This window comes from Ostrinia furnacalis, unplaced genomic scaffold (genome assembly GCF_004193835.3).
Source record: "Ostrinia furnacalis isolate ACB-3 unplaced genomic scaffold, ASM419383v2 OfSCF0166, whole genome shotgun sequence".
NCBI lineage: Eukaryota > Metazoa > Arthropoda > Insecta > Lepidoptera > Crambidae > Ostrinia > Ostrinia furnacalis.
Genome location: NW_021130405.1, coordinates 307,940 through 327,370, shown reverse-complemented (window position 1 = coordinate 327,370; position 19,431 = coordinate 307,940). Strand labels below are relative to the sequence as shown.

Below are 19,431 nucleotides of genomic sequence, written 5' to 3'. Positions count from 1 at the left end.
AATTAACATTGAGTAACTGAAGATAGTTTAGTTGTTACTTTAGTTTTTATTGGCTGTACGCAAAATGTACGATAGGAAATAATATCTATTAGTTACTTATAATAATACAAATATGTTAACAGTTCGTAAACTTCTTATTTCGTTAATAGGAAAACTATTATTTATTACTTTAGTTACTTACTTAGGCTTTAAATTAAGCGAAATACTTGAAGACATATTAACTTTTTTTTATTCATTAACGATGACATACAATAATATTTTTTTTTGCTAACCTCTAATGGCTCTAATTAAGTTTTATACAAGTAAATAAAAACCTAAGCTTATTTGACTCTCCTTTACCTTTGGAGATTTCTCGGGAAAATTTATTTACGCCTAAATCACTCTATAAACACTGAATCTAATTTTTGGTGTAGAGATTTTAATAATCAACAATATCTGTGACAAACTGAAAGTCGCATGCTAGCGCCGGTTAATAAAAAAAAGTATAGATAGAGCATTTCCACATAAGCGCCACATTACAGCACGAAAATGGTTACTTAATAAGCTATCAAATGACAATTTTCGCGAAAAAATCAAGTACCTGGTTACGATTATTTACAGACGACCGCACGTCAAGCTACTGAGGTATCTTACTCGTATGTACTATGTAATAGGGGTGAATGTGCAACGAAAATATAGTCTGATGTGCAATAAAAATTTCGTCCGACATAAACGTCGATAGCCCATCAATTAGCAAGTCGGGCGATTGTTTGCAGTCACGCGTGGTGTCATCAAACCGCGCTTCCCTAGGGCGGCCCCACTTCGTAGAAAGTGAACGCGAGCTCTAGCCAAGCTGCGCACACGCGGGCTGGCGGGTGCGCGCGAAACACGCCACCGCGGAACGGTTTGAAAATCGAACGAATTATTTTTTTCTTTTGCTCACATCTTTTTGTATTTTGTGCCAGTGTCCTAGCCGATTGAGATACGAAGATGAAACTTTTGCTTATTCTCGGTAAGTTTTATTTTTTTTTACACCAAAGAATATTTTTATTTTAATGAACAATTAATATTCTATTTCAGCGCAATACATTTTTTATAATGATTACTTAATTATTCAATAATAATTTGTCAGAATTACGACTAATGCGACTTAATAATAATTATGTATGCGATGCGGTGAAACGCACGCACGCTTAGATTTTATCCGCGTGTGACGTGTGCGGTTGAATTCATTTTGCATTGTTTACAAATAATTTAATTTTATACTGCGTTGAACATTGCACTTTCTACATAATCGTTTCTATTTAGTGACTTTACACTTAGTAAAAAATCAAATAAAATTGATTAAAAACTGACCCTTCGGCATTGAAGGGTTAGTCCTAGTATTAGTGAAAAGGCCTCGCTAATAATCATAGAACGTCCATCTTCACTGGCATCGTTCTCACGGACCTTTGTGAGGGAAACTCGGAGTCGAAGCGACCCGCCAATCGACGCACTTAACCCGTGATTAGTCGCGGAAATACTCGAATACTTAGAGAAGACAGCGGACCGTATGAATGTGTTAAAATGAAACTAGAGTAAGTGAAATTAAAAAAAAAAAAAACAAAATATTCGCAATACATATGTTAGTGATTGAACTAAAAGTCTTACATGACCTACTTAATAGATAAATAGTCATTTAAATCATGTTAAATGGGGAAAATGCATTAGGGCGCTTATATTGGTTTAGAGATCCATCTATTTTATCTAAGTTGATAAAGTTAATAGTAGCAGGATACAATTTAAGTAACTAAGTAATGCCCGTTTTCATCATCAATTTTTAAGTGACCCCTAAGGTAACACAACAGGTTTTATGTTTTCAAAGGGGTCCCTAAGTAAAAGTTAGGGATTGATGGTGAAAACGGGCATAAGAAGGAAGAATTAATCTTCGGATTTCTGGTTACATGATATTTCAAGTATTTCCACTTGACCATAGCTCATACAAATTACCTTAGAAACAGGAAACTTAAAATCCCACCCCTATTGGCTATAATTTATGCTCATACATATTTTACATTGCCGGGTTCGTGTCAAGTTCTAGTTCTCGTCAACTGTGCACTAACATTATTTCTTCACTTAACTATTAATTATGCTTTTTTGCATGCACGTTGGAAATGTTGTGCGAATGTTATTATATTCAAAGTGCACAACATGTTGTGCTAAATAACTTTTTGTTCTAAAAACCTAATTTTATTGTTATGACAATGCGTGCGCAATTTTTTTTTAATAATTGTTCAGTCAAAACACTTTAGTCCAATCACACTATTTGACATTAATAACGATTCCACACTACTAGACATAGCATCTTAAGTCGTATCCTGCTTATCCCTAAATTAGATTGTTTTTATTTCTGGTACATTATAAATATATTTCTTTCTTTTAAACTATCTGAATGGTAAATGGTATTACTCTCTCCGAAGCTATTATCTTTAAAAGAGACGATAATATCTTCTTATAAGAAGGTCACTTAAACTTGATAGTACATCACTACAAGGTCGTGGGTCTGACTGACTGAAATTGCAACACAAATAATAATACAATATTAGGTAGGTACTTTAAAACTATCTGATTTAGAAATATGTTTCCGTGCTGCACAAGCTATGTTTAACCAACTTGAGACTAACCGTTAATATTTCTAATTCCTAGGCCATGTTCCACTCCGTTACATGAACCATATCCGACGCTTAAAGCGGTGTGTATTTTTTGGGTCATTCTACGAAGAGGCCGTTTTTTTGTTCAGCTGAAATTACTTATAAAATAAGTGGTCTTCGTTTAGTTAAGAACTTCTATAAGCAAAAGTGTACTTAGTAGCTTCAAAAAATAGGTGAAGAAACATAAAATACATTTATTTTATTAGATTTTTTCAGCCGACAGTATGTGACATATCACGCTCTGTCGACTGTTATGAACACGGTTTCTCATGTTTGCATACCTGCAAAAAAAAATCCGTTCATTAAAATGGGATAACAAGTCGTGATTAATAAATCAGACATACTCAAGACTATATCTATTCAATATCAATAAATTTTGATCTGAAAATAAGAAATAACCGACGATTCTACAACTGTTATAAGATTTTTGACACACCTGTCGACTGTAGAAGTTTCTACTAAAAAATGAAGAAAATGTAATGGTGGGAACATTAATTTATATTTTGTGACAACACCTCAACCCACTTGTTATTGTACAGAGACATTTTTTTCTGCAAAGAGAGTATTGCACCAGTAAATTATATTTTAAGAGTGGTTCTACATCATCTCAAAGTTGGAGTGTCACTTCTAAAAGACATTATAATTAAGGTATGTTACTTATTAGAGATGTTTTTATCACATGCCCTTGTTCAAATGTGGAATTATTTACTGTGCCTAAATTATTTACAATCTAACTGTAAAATTAAAACCAAAATTTACAAATTACTTCAAATTGTCATTTCTGTCTATGTCACACTTGTCTATAGTTTTGCCGACAGAAATGATATATTCATGCTTTTAATACTGTTTTCAATTCCTGACCCAAACAGAAGGGTGTTTTATTGTGTGTGTGATATGTACGTATCTGTCAGTGACATCGTGGCACTACAATTATCCATGCTTCCGTCTAAATTATTAAGGAATTTTAAAATGGCGCTGTCAGACAGAAACACTTTTCAAACAAACTTTTTTCTGACAGTTATGCATATTATTACGACTTTAGGGCTCGATATTAGGCCAATTCTATCAAGAGCGTTTCGTTCTTTGGAAATTATTCAGTAAAAACATGATTGTTAGCAATGAGCAATTGCAAATACAATTACTTTTTATAACATGAAACATTAGTGATTTCTAAATAAAAAACAGTAGTTTGTGATTTTTTTTTGCTATATTTTTACATTTTTATAAATTTTATTACAAAATTGGTAGAACGAAACGTATTTGTTGTGATCGCTCTGTTAATATTGCCATGCATGAAGTATTGCATGCAACATTTTATTTATTTATATAAAACATTTCTGAGACTCAGTTTGAAGAATTTGACGATCTTCCTAATTCCGTAAAACAATAACGTATTCATTTAATGTCATCGTCTAGTGATGAGGCTATTTTTTGATTCGTCGACAGAAATGATTTATTTTCTGACGACATTTTTTCTTATTTTTTTAATTCTAAACTTTTGATTACCTTGAATTATTTGAGACTGAGAACTAGTTTTTAACGTTATAGGCTATAATATTACGGCTTGATTTTGTTTTAATTTTTATAATTCTTAGGACCTACAACACAAAGTGTCACATTTGTCGATTTTAAGGTCACTTCTGTCTATCTCATTATTTAAAAAAAGTTCATTTTAAAATTGAATAATTAAGTTTGATCTCTGTCGTTATTTTTTATAAGATTCTTTATGTTAGACAAATATTTTTGATACTATAAATAATTAAAAAAGTGGATTTTACTTTTTTTTTCTTTTCACCTACCCTATCGTAGAATGACCCTTTTACGAATCCGTACTATTGGTGCAGAACTGCAAACCCTAAGTGGTCGCATGAGACCGCCGTAAAAATGATTTCTATTGTGTCTCGATTCGCTGGTAATTGAAGGGCTATGCGATTTGAAACTCATAAAACTGAATTTGAAAAATACTCACATTTGAAAAAAAAAAACACTTAGGTCTATTAGAACTACTGTGAGCAGTGGAAGGTTAATTCCATTGTCTCCGCTAAGGAAGTCGGGACATTTACGCGCTGCGTGCGAATTTAAGTGTTACCTAGTATTTTGGCCGTTTTTAGTGAAGTATTGTTTATTAGTTTTTCTACTTTCATTGTTGTGTGTATTTGAAAATGTCGAAAGTGAGAGAATACGTATAAGTATCTACTAAGTAAGTATGTACCTAAGGAATTAAACAAGAAAAGTGTTTTATGTGACCATGTTTGTTAAGTTAGTGATAAGTAGAGTTTCATTTATTTGGTCTAATCAGACATTCAGTTAAGACATAAAATTGAGAGTCGCTTCAGAATCTAAACATATTATATCATATACAAAGTTAATAGGTACATACATTCCTATTTTTTTCATTGGCGGTTAAGCTGTAGATCTTGGCTACACAGGAGTTGCAGCGGTGGGAACGAGAGGTGGGAATACCCTGTATGCAAAATAAGGCTACGTTTATCATGCGAGCATTTTGATTATATTCCCACACTCCTGCTACTCCTGTGTCTTAAATCACAATTTAATAGGTATTTACTGAACAAACGTGATTCAGTTTAAACCACAACGTCACTATTCATTGAGATTTAGGTCAAACGTGAACTTGGACCCATGTAAAGATAATAATTCACATCTATTATGATGTAACTGAAAGCTAAATAATAGTTTCAGTTGGCTTAAATAGACTTAAATGGTTGAACCCATTTAAAATTTTAATAAGAACACTCTTCTCACTTCTAAGTACTCGTAAGCAGGCGTGTTCTTATTAAAATTAGTAGGTATTAGTCTTACTAAATCTAGGTCTAAATTGATTTAGATTCTATCGAAATGACAATGAACTTTAATACTATAATGGTACATTTAGATGATCAAATATTGTGATCAACAATAACTAGAGCAACATACTTAAGATTATCAGTTGCGACGCATCTCTATAATGCGGTTGGGCAACAACAATACTCGATCGGCGAACTTCTCGATTTTATCGGATATCGATTTTTGTAACTTTTAATGAGCTTATTTCGCGATTGCAGCAGCGTGTGTCGAAATCGATATTGAAGGGATCCTGCCGAGTATTCGATACATTTTTTGTAAAAACATTTTTTCTTGTATTATTGTATTTACGAGAGTCAATGATAAAAATTGTAACTATACTTTGCACGTTCGTGATAATAATATTCTCATTGATAGATATTAATTCGCAAAATCTTTTATGGATAGATTACGTGTTTGGGAAAAAAGTTACCGTCGTGTGTATCAAATGATACGTAATAATTTGCCAAATCACTCGATTGTGGACCATGTGAACTAACGAACGAACTATTACTATTCTGTGATGCTGCTTAGAAAAGTAGGCCTATATTTTGTTGGTATCTTTAACGAAACTTTTCTTCGGAATAATCTATTTTTTACAGTTATAGATAATTATCTAACATTAATGATCCAGGACGGATGTAACAACCCGCTCTAGGTGAACGGTCAGTTATGTTAAGAGGTTTTGAATTAAGTAGCAGGGTTACAATCCTTTAAAAAGATAAAAATATCTTAGACAGCATTTCCTACCAATAAAATTTTAATACTTGTATTGCCCTTGGGGTACAACGGTTATCCCTTTTCATTCTATTTAAATAAGTAGATAGACTATAGAGGCAGAACTTGTAGTGTTTTGTATAACATTAAATACTAATATTCCCGCTGATGCCTCAAGGTAAAGGGAAAATTTACCATAATTAGTTAACAGCTAGGGACTGGAATTCGCTGCCTGCTGCTGTCTTTGCCGAACACTATAATCCGGGCCTTTTCAAGGCGAGAGTGAATAGGCACTTACAGGGCAGATAATATGTACTATCCTAGACTGCATCTCACTCAAAATGTCAGCGGTCAAATACCTGCCTTGTTATGCTTAAAAAAATCTGTCCACGTAAATTTTACCTAATCTTAGCAATGTAGAGTTCTAGAGACATAACTCTTTTTTTTTTTTAGAAACTTTATACGTTTTACATGCGGTTGATGTTTTTCATAAAACATCAGTTAGGTCAATGTGGTCCTAATTGAGCAAAAACTTTATGATTTATGTTGGGATTGTGTGTATCGCTGTTAGTACCTAATCAATAAATAAACTTTTCTTTCCTGTAAGTATTAGGGTTAACAGAAAACCAGCACCTTTCAACCTTTTCCAATCCGAGGTTCAATACTTTGTACATAATTTATGTTTGTTGTGATGTATTGCCGAACAGTTGGAAATATTCACTCCACGTACTGCTAACGTATTCGCACCGCGAACGTAACATGGGAATACCTCGCCAGTTTAATAATAAAATAATAATCTGGCTGAATATGTACGTCAGACGCAAATGATGATAGACGCCTATTTACGCTCATTTATTTTTTATGTGGATGTGCTGAAATAGAACCAGTAGGATAGAATAGGAAGTAGAATTTGCTACTTAATCACTTCACTTTGATTCACACTTCACAATATAAATAGTTACAATCAGTAGGTTGAATCAGTGGTAGGACAAGTTATATTTCGGGCGTGTATAAGCGCCCTGGAAAGGGCCTAGGTACTGAATAAATGATTTGATTTGATTTTGATTTGAATGGCTTAATCTATTTATTCTAAGTGCGAATTCGAAAGAACGTGGGTTTGAACCCTCAAAGAGGCGTGAAGATGTAAGTGACTAAAGGCTGACAGTTACCTCGGATAGAGGATCAGTTTCTTTACAGCTTTTACAGGTTAACTGTGTAAACTAGCCCCAACAAACCCCTAGTATAACCATAACTATATCCATAGTCACAGGAAGTGTGAAAACTCGCCAACTCCATCCTTCTCCATTGAGCCATTATCACACCCAGGTGGACGCCATAAGTAGGTCACCATCGGACGGAGCCTGACGGTTCCCGCGCTCGTCAAATGAAGGCGTTAGGTAATATTATTTTTCCCTTTATTCATAAATGTATAGAGGGTGTTTGGTGTTTAGTACGAAAAATATCAAATCACAAGTCAACTTATATGAGAGACTGACTAATAATAAATATAAATAAAGTAGCTTAATAACACTGCCAACTTTTAAGTTATTTAGGCAAAGATTGTTGTAGTAAACAATCTATGAAAAAAAGTTTGACATACGCACTTTGTAGTGCCTATGACTTAGAGCGTTTATTAAACAGCCTCCCATGTAAAATCTGTTCTTGAAAAGTACGGTTAACTTAATGACATAACTTGAGACAGCGACTCAGGTCGCTCTGTTTCTTATGAAACATATTTCTCATAGTTCTATCTTCTTTTGGAGTCTTGAACGTAACACCAGGTTACGATCTAGCGGTCATTTTAATTTGAGCTGTAAAGCACGACTGAATATCACAATCAAACTTGAAAATAGTGTATTTTACTAGCACGTAGGAAGGGATTTCTCAATAAGGAAGCATGACTCAACCCGGACGAAGTGAACCAATCAGAACGATTAGCTCGAAATGATTTTAATGGCTAAATCTAGACCGACTCATTTGTATGAAGCTGGAGCAAATAACTCTGTACCATTTGCAAATTAAACTGTCTACTTCAATATTAATAGCTGTAGTGTTACTGAGGATTTTAACTTACAAGGATTTTGCAATCTGTGCAACTCATATTAATTTCAAATTAAAGACATGATGAATGTGCTAGAAATATCAACAGACTGTCTCAAATAAAACTAATTTCAATAAAACGTAATTAACTAATCCAATATTAGTATCTGTTGGATAATTACTGTCATGTTACCTCTGGGTTACAAATAAGTCTAATACTGATATGAGACGAATTACGCGATATTTATGAAAGAAGATTGTTAAATCTGGTACAAAAGAGGTTTTAAAACAAAGTAAATTACGTAATTTAAATTATTAAGTAAGGGAGCAGGAAGGCGCTGGATGCAGGCCGTTACCTACCGGTCAATATAGAAATCATTATGGGAAGTCTTTGTTCAGCAGTGGACGTCCTGCGACTGGAATGATGGAGATGATTATGGAATTACTCAAATAAAACTAATCCATATGGTGGTATACCTTTGGTTTGATTGTTTTTCAATGACACATCCAGCTTTCAAACTTTATGGGTACTTCTCATTTTCACTCAAATTTGATGGTCACTCAATAATAGTTCATAAACGGTATAAGTTAGAACAATAACTTTGATATCAGATGATAAAAAATCTATTTAGCTACATACAAAATAAATTTTATCGTAATAGAAGCAAAAATAATACGAAAACATCACATGAAACGATAAAAAACGGGGTCATTTTTCGCGTTCTCATCGTGTCACACCTTCGGTTGCAATGAAACATTTGGTTACTGCATTCACAATTTTCATTCAATTTGTGTGTAGCATATACTAAAATCATCGTAATTAAATATACTTTCCACACAATAGTCAAAAAAATATCTTCTTATAATTATTTCGAATTGAGAAAGCGAAATACGTTGGTCACACGATTTTAGGTACCTAAAATTTTGAGTAATAATACATGATTGCCGTTAAACCGAACACCAGCAACCAATCACAGAGTTCTATTCGGTTAACGTCAGTCGCGCTCCGGCCATTGGGGAGGTGAGATAGGTCGATCGTCGCTCCGCGAAAAAAATACGTAACTTTTTGTGATTATCCATAGACATACCGTCGCTTGCTTGAACAATATTTTCTACCTCTAAAATTTTCAGTACTATATTAAATTTAAGTAATATGTCCTTCCCTGTTTCATTTAAAGACATAAAGATATTTGAAAAGAATAACGAAAATATCAGTGTTAATGTCTATGGTTTGGATAGTAAAAACAATATTACGGGCCCATTATACAAAACCAAACTAAGAAAAAAGTACCACGTTAACATGCTTTTGTTGCAAGATGGTTGTAAATCGCATTATTGTCACATAAAGGATCTTCCTAAATTGATAAGAAAGCAAGTTACTAAACATCATGGGAAGATTTACTTTTGCGATGATTGCTTGCTATTTTTTAAATCAAATTTACAATATGAGAAGCATGAGTGTGGAGGGGTCACGACTGTTCTTCCAGATAAAGGGTCTGTAGTTCAGTTTAAAAATTTTCAATGTAAACAATTCATACCTTTTGTAATATACGCTGATTTCGAAACGTTGCTCCAACCATGCAACGAAACTCAAGGGCATCACACAACGAATACACAACGACATATTCCAGCTGCGTTTGCATATTACATTGTCTGTAATTATGATAGTAGCCTTAATCGTTTAGTAAGTTATCGTGGCCCTGATTGTGCATCAAAGTTTGTTGATTATTTACAGAGGGACATAAAAAAAGTTTTCAGCATCATTAAATCGGCTTCCGAGGATCCTGTGCCTATTATTTTTGACGGTGACGATTTATACAAATTTGACAGCGCGGAGTATTGTTACTTATGTTCAAATTTGTTAATTGGTGATAAAGTGAGAGATCACTGTCACTTCACAGGTACCTATAGAGGCGCCGCTCACTCGTTTTGTAATCTTAAGTTTCAAATCCCAAAATTCGTTCCAATTTTTTTTCACAATTTGTCAGGCTATGACTGCCATTTGTTCATTCGGGAGCTAAGCCGTATTCCCGGGTCCATCAAAGTAATTCCAAAAAGTAAGGAAAATTACATCTCCTTTACTAAGTTTATTCCTCTTTCAGACGATACTTTTGTTGCAGCAAGATTTGTTGATACATTTAAATTTATGGGCACCAGTTTAGAACAGTTGGCTAATAATCTTAACCATGCTGACTTCACACATTTACATAAAATTTGTCTAAATGAACATCAATTTGCATTATTGCGTAGAAAAGGTATTTATCCTTATGAATATATGTCTAACTGGACTGTTTATGATGAAACGAGCTTGCCGTCAATAGACGATTTTTATAGCAGTCTTACGGGCGAATCCATAAGTACATCTGATTACGAACATGCCCTTAAAGTCTGGAAAGCGTTTAAAATTAAAAACTTAGGAATGTATACAGATTTATACGTGAAAAGTGATGTTTTATTACTAGCTGATATATTCGAAAAGTTTCGGCTTACTTGTAAAAGTAACTATGATTTAGATCCTGCTTTCTATCTTACTGCACCAAGTCTCAGCTTTGATGCTATGCTTTTGAAAACAAATGTCAAGTTAGAACTTCTATCTGACTTAGATATAATTCGTATGATACAAAGTGGTATTCGAGGGGGTATTTGTTTGTGTTCTCAAAGATACGCAAAATCGAATAACAAATATCAGTCTGATTTTGATTCAAGTCAACCTCAAAATTATTTGATGTATTTAGATTGCAATAACCTATATGGACATGCCATGTGTAGTTACTTGCCATACGCAGATTTTAAGTTTTTGAGTAAAGAAGAGTGTAATCAGCTTGACATAGTTAATGTTCCCGACAATAGCGATTATGGGTATATTTTGGAAGTAGATATCGATTATCCTGAAAGCTTGCATGACTTGCATAACAACCTTCCATTTTGTGCACAAAATTATGTTCCACTAGGCTCAAAGCATAAGAAACTTATACCTAACTTGTTCAACAAACATAATTATGTCATTCATTATGTTCATTTAAAAATATGCATCAAACACGGTTTGGTACTTAAGAAAATTCATAAAGCTATAACATTCAAGCAGAGCCCGTATTTAAAAATATACATTGATTTAAATACGGAGCTTAGACAGAAATCAACATCTGCTTTTGAGCAAGATTTTTTTAAACTGTTAAATAACAGTATTTTTGGAAAGACATTATAAGATACAGAACGCAGAGTTGATGTAAAGCTTGTCAGTACATGGCATGATGAGCGCAATGTAACTAACAAATGTCATTCCGCCGAACAATTGATTGCCCGTCCTAATTCTNTACAAAAAAACTTATTACTTACATTACACTAAAACTAACACTTGTAAAAAAAAAACATTAAAAGTTATCACCACAAAGTTTTTTGATATTTTTTTCACTAGATTGTCGGTGAGGTCCATGATCTCATCGTATGAATCCTGGACCACGTATTGTGCGCTTAGCAGCACATATCCTCTTGATCTTCGATTTCTGAGGATAGTAGTTAAAAATTGGGGCACCTGGATCACTCGACGCTCCAGGTGCCCCAATTTTTTAATACTTGAACTATTCATTGAATTGAATGAGAAGTTGTTTTACGCAATCATTCAAATAGTACTTTCTAATTTTTAAATACTCCATCTATTCATTGAACTGAACGAGAAGTTGTTTTTTTTTTTATTTCGCAATCATTCAAATAGTACTTCCCAATTTTGAATACTTGATCTATTCAATGAATTGAACGAGAAGTTGTTTTCGCAATCATTAAAATAGTAGGTACCTACTTCTCAATTTTGTTTTGAATACTCGATCTACTTATTTATTGATTAATAAATTGAACCAGAAGTCTTTTTTATTTCGCAATCATTCAAATAGTAACTAAAACACTTCTTTACATTCTAATAACTGTTTGCTAATTTATTCTAAAATTTGTGGGATCGCGATGAAATGCTTTATCAATAAACATAATATAACTAGGTGTTGATTCTAGTGACTACCTACTCATTGAGATTCGATCGAAACTAGATTTAAAACATTATTTGTAACAGAGTTCAATGGTGACTTCTTTTGTGATTTGTTATTGGATTCAACCAGTAAAACACATTGCATCGGAATTCTGATTTTGCTGCGCATGGGCACTATATAAGTAAGGTACTCATGTTGCAATGTTGTTGATGAATCATAAAACCTCGCACCTTACACAGTAGCGTAGCGATAGATTTTATGCATCTGTCAACCTAAATAATGATTATATTATGTCTGCTACTACTACTACTTAAGTTATTGCATGTGTGCGTCTAAATGTGTGTTATATTTTTTATACTTTATTTAATAGAAAAATTATAATAACTATTTCATCAAAAGCTTTATTATAAATTACGTTGTATTTCAACATATATTTTTGCCTCGCATAATAAGTATAATGAACTAAATGTGCGTCTGACGTCGGAGACGCATGATAAGGAGGGCCGAGCCAAAGTAGAATATAATTAACTAAATAACATCTTTAGGTACGGCACATTCTTTAAAGCGATGTAGCTGCGAGTTGTAAATGAATAATGACAAAAATTACCTTCCTATTTAAAAGCATAATATTTGTGTGGGTTAAATAAAACCATAAAATATTGTAATGTTATTTTTTATTTAAACTAAGAAATATTGAATTGTACAAGGTTTAAGAATTTGACACCAGCTCATCTTGAATTTTATTTATAACGTCTTTGACGGCGTTGTACACATCATCAAACAACAGACTCTTCACCACGTGTTGAATGCACACCTCGGCTGCACAGCTGCACATTGAATCATTTGATTTAGGGAAGTTATCGGACTCATAAATTTCTATTTTAATTATTTTGGATCCACGTTTGATCGGTTTTTTTATGTATGAATAGATCGTTTGTTCTGCTCTTGCTCTTTTGCGAGATGTTGTTTCAAGAGTCGGAGTTTTTTGACCTGATTTTTGAACAGTTGCCGAATCCATTTGAACGAAGTTGAAGAGATCTTCAGTGTCCTGTAAAGATAAATATACATTCCGTTTATAAAATCATATAATTATAAAATTATAAATTAATTCAGTTTTAGTTACATAATTAAGTTCCTATTAATTCGATATTCAATAAAAATAACTATCATTATAATTTTTAGCAACTAAGTACTTACCGACATACTCGTAGTCTTCAACTTAACTGTATCTCCATAAACACTGAACCTTTTTTCACAAATTTCACTCTTTATATAACATCATATTCGGTACTTTAAAGTTCAAAATCTAACGAAATAAATATTTTAATTTATACTAACTTTTGCCTACGGCTTCGCCCGCGTGAAGTCACAGATTATTATAAATTATGCCAATATGTTATTCAGATGTATCAATAATAATACTGTAAGTTTCATCAAAATCCGTTCAGAAGTTTTGTGTGAAAGAGTAACAAACATAGGTACATAAATTCAGACATTCACATAAACTTTCGCATTTATAATGTTATTAGTAGGATTTAGTTCGTCCCAAATATGCAATGGTATCTAAGTTACTTGATCCGTCTTTGTTATAAATGTCGTACGTAACTAAAACTATTATTACTACATAAAATTATAAATGCGAAAGTGAGTTTGTTTGTTACGCTTCTTCATTAACGAGATTAAAGCCGGGCAGGCTAAATTAGTGTGGTATATAATAGGTAATACGTAAATTGTCAGTCCATAGATAATAATACCTACTTTAAACACTCTACTNACAATTGATTGCCCGTCCTAATTTTCATAGTGCAACAGTGTTTGATGAAAACTTAGTTGCGATACAATTACAACGTGAGAAGGTTATTTTAAATAAGCCCATTTACATAGGGTTTTCAGTGTTAGAGTTATCAAAAAGTCACATGTATGACTTTCATTATTCTGTAATGAAAAACTTTTACAAAGAAAAAATATNTTATACTCAAATATACAGTCATTTAATATCAAACAATAAGCCGCAGTCTGATCAGGTATTTCTTGATCGCTTTCTATTTCAACTCTCACGTCTATGGAACCTTTTAACGTTTCGTGTTGTCGAGAACAGTCAATCACAAATAACGGAGCAATATCTTTAAACTTTTTGAGAGACAACAAAGGCTCGGCACGACGTCCGTAATATGACTGTTGAAACCTTGAATATTGCTCATATAATAAAGCATACCTATCGCTTGAAAAACTGACGTTTAAACTTTCGTAGGGATAATACAAAGAATTTAAATAAACTTTTACATCGCGTATATTACAATGGTCAAATTCTGACATGGACTTTTCTGGTTTATGCTTGCGGGCAGTTTGTAACGCAATAATAACAAATCGAGGCTTGTCGATTTGCGAAGATGTTTTGATTGACCATGTGTGTTTACGTGTCTTAGGTAGCAGAGGATATTCATACAAATCCCAATTTCTAAATGCTAGCGTTATAGAACGATCTTTCTCTAAATGTTTCAATAAATTAATTCTTTCCCGATCAGAAACTTTGACGTGAGGGACTCTCCAAACAATTTTATCTATTAATATGTCATCTACAACTTCGTCATTCTTCAACTGTACAGCATTGAGATTCGTATTACTTCTTAGTAACACTAATTCATGTTTACAGTTTAAAATGATTTTTTCATAATCTTCAGCGAATCCTAAAATTTTATTCAAAGGTATAGAAACCGAAAACGCACCATCATGAACATCTATACCGGTATCTGACCAACCCCAAACTCTTGCAGTTTGAGATTCATTTTCATTTAACGAAAGATACGATTTAATGGTCGTCGTAATACCAGCGTTTTTAATCTTATCGATTTCTATTCCATTCAATTCATAGCGAATGTCTTGAAATAGGAACAACACAGGATTGTTCACAAAATGTATGCTAGATACTTTTTCTTTAGTAGTTAATTTAACTACATTTGCTTTGCCTTCAATATACAAAGTGCTGAGTGCTGGCAATACATACAAGTCTTGCTGATTTATAGGTATACGTATTTCATCATTTTTGTTAAAACTTGTTACATATGGTTTATATGAATGATATTCAAAACTTTCGATACTGTTGTCGTATGACGTTTGTTGGGATACATTTAAAATGTTCATCGTAATAAGCCTATTAATTTGAGAAATTCCTTATTGTTCTTAGTAAGTTTCTTTTTCAGTTGAATCGGTGCTCCTTTATGAATGGTTCTTTTAGGAATGAGTTGAATACTTGAGGTAGAAGGGTTTTTATTGAAATTTAGCATTTTTTCTGAAGTGTAAATACAGCTGCACTTCTTCGCCGCGTAAATTAATTTGTTTATTTTCTGAATCTAGCAGTCTAATATTTATTTCACCTATTGAACTTTGATTGACTGGAAAATATATTAAATTTTTAGGTACTTCAATAATTCGATAGCCAGGTGGTACATTAGGAACAAATTCGTGAATTATATGACTAGCTCTTCCATTCACAAATGAACCGCTTACTACATCACATTCGATGCGCACGATGGTTGTAGGTAAAATGTTGACTGGATATTGCGATTCTGTACTTATAAATGGTTTTACTTTACTTTTACCAAATCCTAATATTCTACCAAGTGAATCGTTTTTATCGAAATCTATTTCTTTAGAGCAGAAAATAGTAGTCTTCAATGTATTATTATTGCAATTCAATTGTAAAGCAGTGTTTTGGATGTTACTCCTTAAATAATCACAAATATCTTCAAGTTCATAGGAACCTTCAGGAATCGTTACAATTTTATCTTTGTCATAATAAAATTTATTGTTTCTTTCATCTACATTTGGTATAGAGTTGAATGTAGAGAAGTATAAAAGACCACACTCATAGTTTCCATTTAATGCTAATGTAGGTGAGTAGTTTGTTGTCAAAGACGCACCTCTCCCGGTGATAGACACAGTGAAAGACATTTTTGTAGTGACATATTTTGATCTACTTCATTATTATATAGGTATCTCTTTCCAATAGTCTCTTAAAAATTTTATACATAGATGACCGCAGTTTACGGTGCCAAATTTTTGTTGTTGTATGTAATTATAGTTTATAGGTAAATGGTTTAAATATTTTATCAATTCTAATGGTGGTTTTAAATTGCCAAAACTATCAAAATATTCAACATATTTGTTTTGCTTAACATAGGCTACCCAATGTGTTCCTGGATTATCTGAGCTGTCTAAATTTAGTATTGCACATTCTATTTTTCTAGATTTTGAAGGTAATGTGTCTCGCATAAAGACCCCACGAAAATATGGTATGTCTTTAGTGTTGTCTAAAATATCCAAATTATTCAGCGCACGCCTGGGTAGCCGCTTAATTAGTTTTTTGAAGGTTCTAAATATAAGCCTGCTCCTTTTTTATGAGGTTTTATATACAAGCCTTTCCCTACAGCCACTGCTTCCATCATCCTATTGTGTCGTTCTGCCTCTTGAAGACTTCTTTGAGCCGCTTTAGAATCATTAACTGCCTTTGCTATCCCCGCCGCGCCTCCAGCCAGTGATCCCAAAGCCGACAACCCCGCGAAAATGGGAATAAGAGGTAAAAATCCTCCATATTTTGGAATAGGAATAAAGCGTGGCAAACGAATTCCCTTTTTGTTTTTAAATAGCTTCTTTGCAGCTGCATATGCATGTTTGATAGCTGAACGATTGTCTTTAGATTTAAGTTTTTTTAATAGAGAATGTATCTTTTTTACGCCAGACATAAATGGTTTTACCCCAGCGCCTGCTTTGAGTTTTGTCTTCATGGTATTTTTTACTATCCATGATGCAATTTTTTCTCCTTTGCCAGCATCTTTAGATTTTAATCTTCTTTTAGCCATATTCAAAAGTTCTAAATCAGCCTTATGACGAACGTTCAAATCACTGTTGGTGTAAGCAATATCGTGATACATGCAAGCTTCATCCAATTTGTTAATACCTCGATTGCCCTTTAGTAATCGTTTCTGGAGTTGTGTGCCAGGTCCACAAAATTGATAGCCAGGTAAATGTAGCTCAAACGGTAAACGATCTATTAGGCTGTTAATAATACCACTGCCCTCCTTCATCGATAATCCACAAGTGACGCAAAGATACCATTATGTGTTATTTATACTATGTTACAAGTTCTTTTTTATCCACCCAACTATTCTCTTCATTATTTAAGCCTAACCATTTCACAAACAGTTTATTTCCTTTTCTTTTTAAGACTTTCTCGATGAGGTAGAGGTCTGGGTATTTGGTTTTTTGTAATTCGTGTTCATAAAAAGAACCTAATATCTTTTGTTTGTATTTGTCTTCTATTTGATAAGTTTTNAGCTTACACAGTGAACATATACCAGTGTTTTATTTAAGATACCACAGGATTAGTTCGGTTATCCTTTATAATGCGAAAAATTTCTGTCGACCAATTTGGCGTATACCCTTTATAAAATTCCCCCTTATATTTACTTATACGAACCAAATCACCAACTCGAAATTTAGATCTTTTATTTGTTTTATTTTGATATGATCTGACAATGTTAGCCCGAACTAATGACTCGTTTAATGAAGTTACATCAACAGGTTTACATTTAGTAATTCTGTGTATCGTATTATTATAATGCTGTAGGGATATTCGATATACATCGATGTATTGAAAACATCGATGTTTACAATGCGATACATCGAATGGATCCGATGTTTTGAAAAGCTATTGAAATACTCGATGTATCGATGTTTTTAAGTTTTCAGTGTTAAAACATCGAATCGATGATAACCAATTAAAATTTCATAAAACTCAAGTCTGACCACAAAAATTTTACTTATACGGACAACCCAACTTGTATTTTAAAAATGTCGGCAAGGCTGCGTACAAATTAAAATTGTCTCTACCTGTAGCGGAGAATAATGTTGTGGCAGGCCTTTGTTCAAACGATCATTGCAAACGTTGTGATAGGGATAGAGACATGCGATTTTTGGTTTTACAAAGGTAATACGATAGAGAATAATACAAAGTAATAAAAACCACCCATTATAGGGGCATTTTTTGGAGAAATTTATCAAATAACCAAAAAAACACGAATTTAAAAGCAGATTTTTTTCAAAAAGTATCATTTTTTAATATTTGTTGGCATTTTTTGTGTATTTTATGTATTTTTTTTAGTATCGCCTGTTATTTAGCATTATTACTGTTTTTATTTTATCAGGATATACCGCTTAGTTTAAAAGTTATTACGTTTTATCTACAATAAGTAATTGGAAGAAAAAATATTCTATAAAAAAAACTCAAATATTTTTTGACGGTCTCTTTTTTGTCGATAAAAAATAGGTCTAGTTTCATCTATTTTTATATGTATNTCAAAATCACCTGTTCCTGTTTTTATTAACGTATTAGTGGAATCAATGAATTCTGCTAAACGTAAACGCTTATGTACATGATGACCAAATTTGTCGATATTCATTGCACGCTTGGTGCTTTCTTTACTGTCGCATAGAGACTGCCTAATTTTCCAAATGTATTCTTTTTATATTCAACGTTTATGAGGCCAGCTTCATATAATTCCTCAATTATTGCATAAATTTCATTATTCAACCCAGTGTTTCCAGCTTCTTTTGATGCATATAGTAATTTCAGTCGTTCTACTAGCTCGTTTGGATCATCCCAATATACAATGTCTGTATTAGCTTTCACTTTTTTCAGTAGTTTCATACCTTCTCCTCTAGAAATAGTTGGAATACTTTCCATACTACTCGAAACATTCTTTGAATATTTGAACAAGGGCTTAATTATATTCATGTATATATTCATGTATTTGAATCCTTTGTTGCTATTTATTGCTTTGGATGGATCCCAATTACGTTTATGTGCACTGGTGTCTATAAGTATAATTTTGCAAGTCTTCTTCTGTAATAATATTCAAATTAGGGGTTTTCTTACACAATAATTATTTCAAGCCAGGTGTCTTTTTGTAAATATTATTTCCAATTTTCCACCCTGAAGTGCGATCATCATCATAAACTCGAGCTTTCCCAATCATCAGTTTTCCTCGCTCATTTCTGAACCCATACGGAATGTTTTGTATCACTTCCGAGGAGGTTGACCATGACATAGATTCGTTTGTTGTATTTGGTGACGATAAAAGTGATTTATTTATTTATTTNATAAAAGTGATTTAAATGAACCATCGCTG

At 32.9% G+C, this 19,431-nt stretch overlaps 1 protein-coding gene across 1 annotated transcript in view; it reads left to right on the top strand.

Moving 5' to 3' along the window:
* The first annotated feature begins 825 nt into the window (after window positions 1-825).
* Window positions 826-19,431, top strand: part of LOC114353241 (putative mediator of RNA polymerase II transcription subunit 12) — a 75,751-nt gene continuing 57,145 nt past the window's right edge. The window contains exon 1 of the mRNA XM_028305158.1: window positions 826-991. Within this exon, the coding sequence (XP_028160959.1) occupies window positions 970-991 (22 nt within the window). The 5' untranslated portion in view covers window positions 826-969. The remainder of the gene's footprint in view (window positions 992-19,431) is intronic.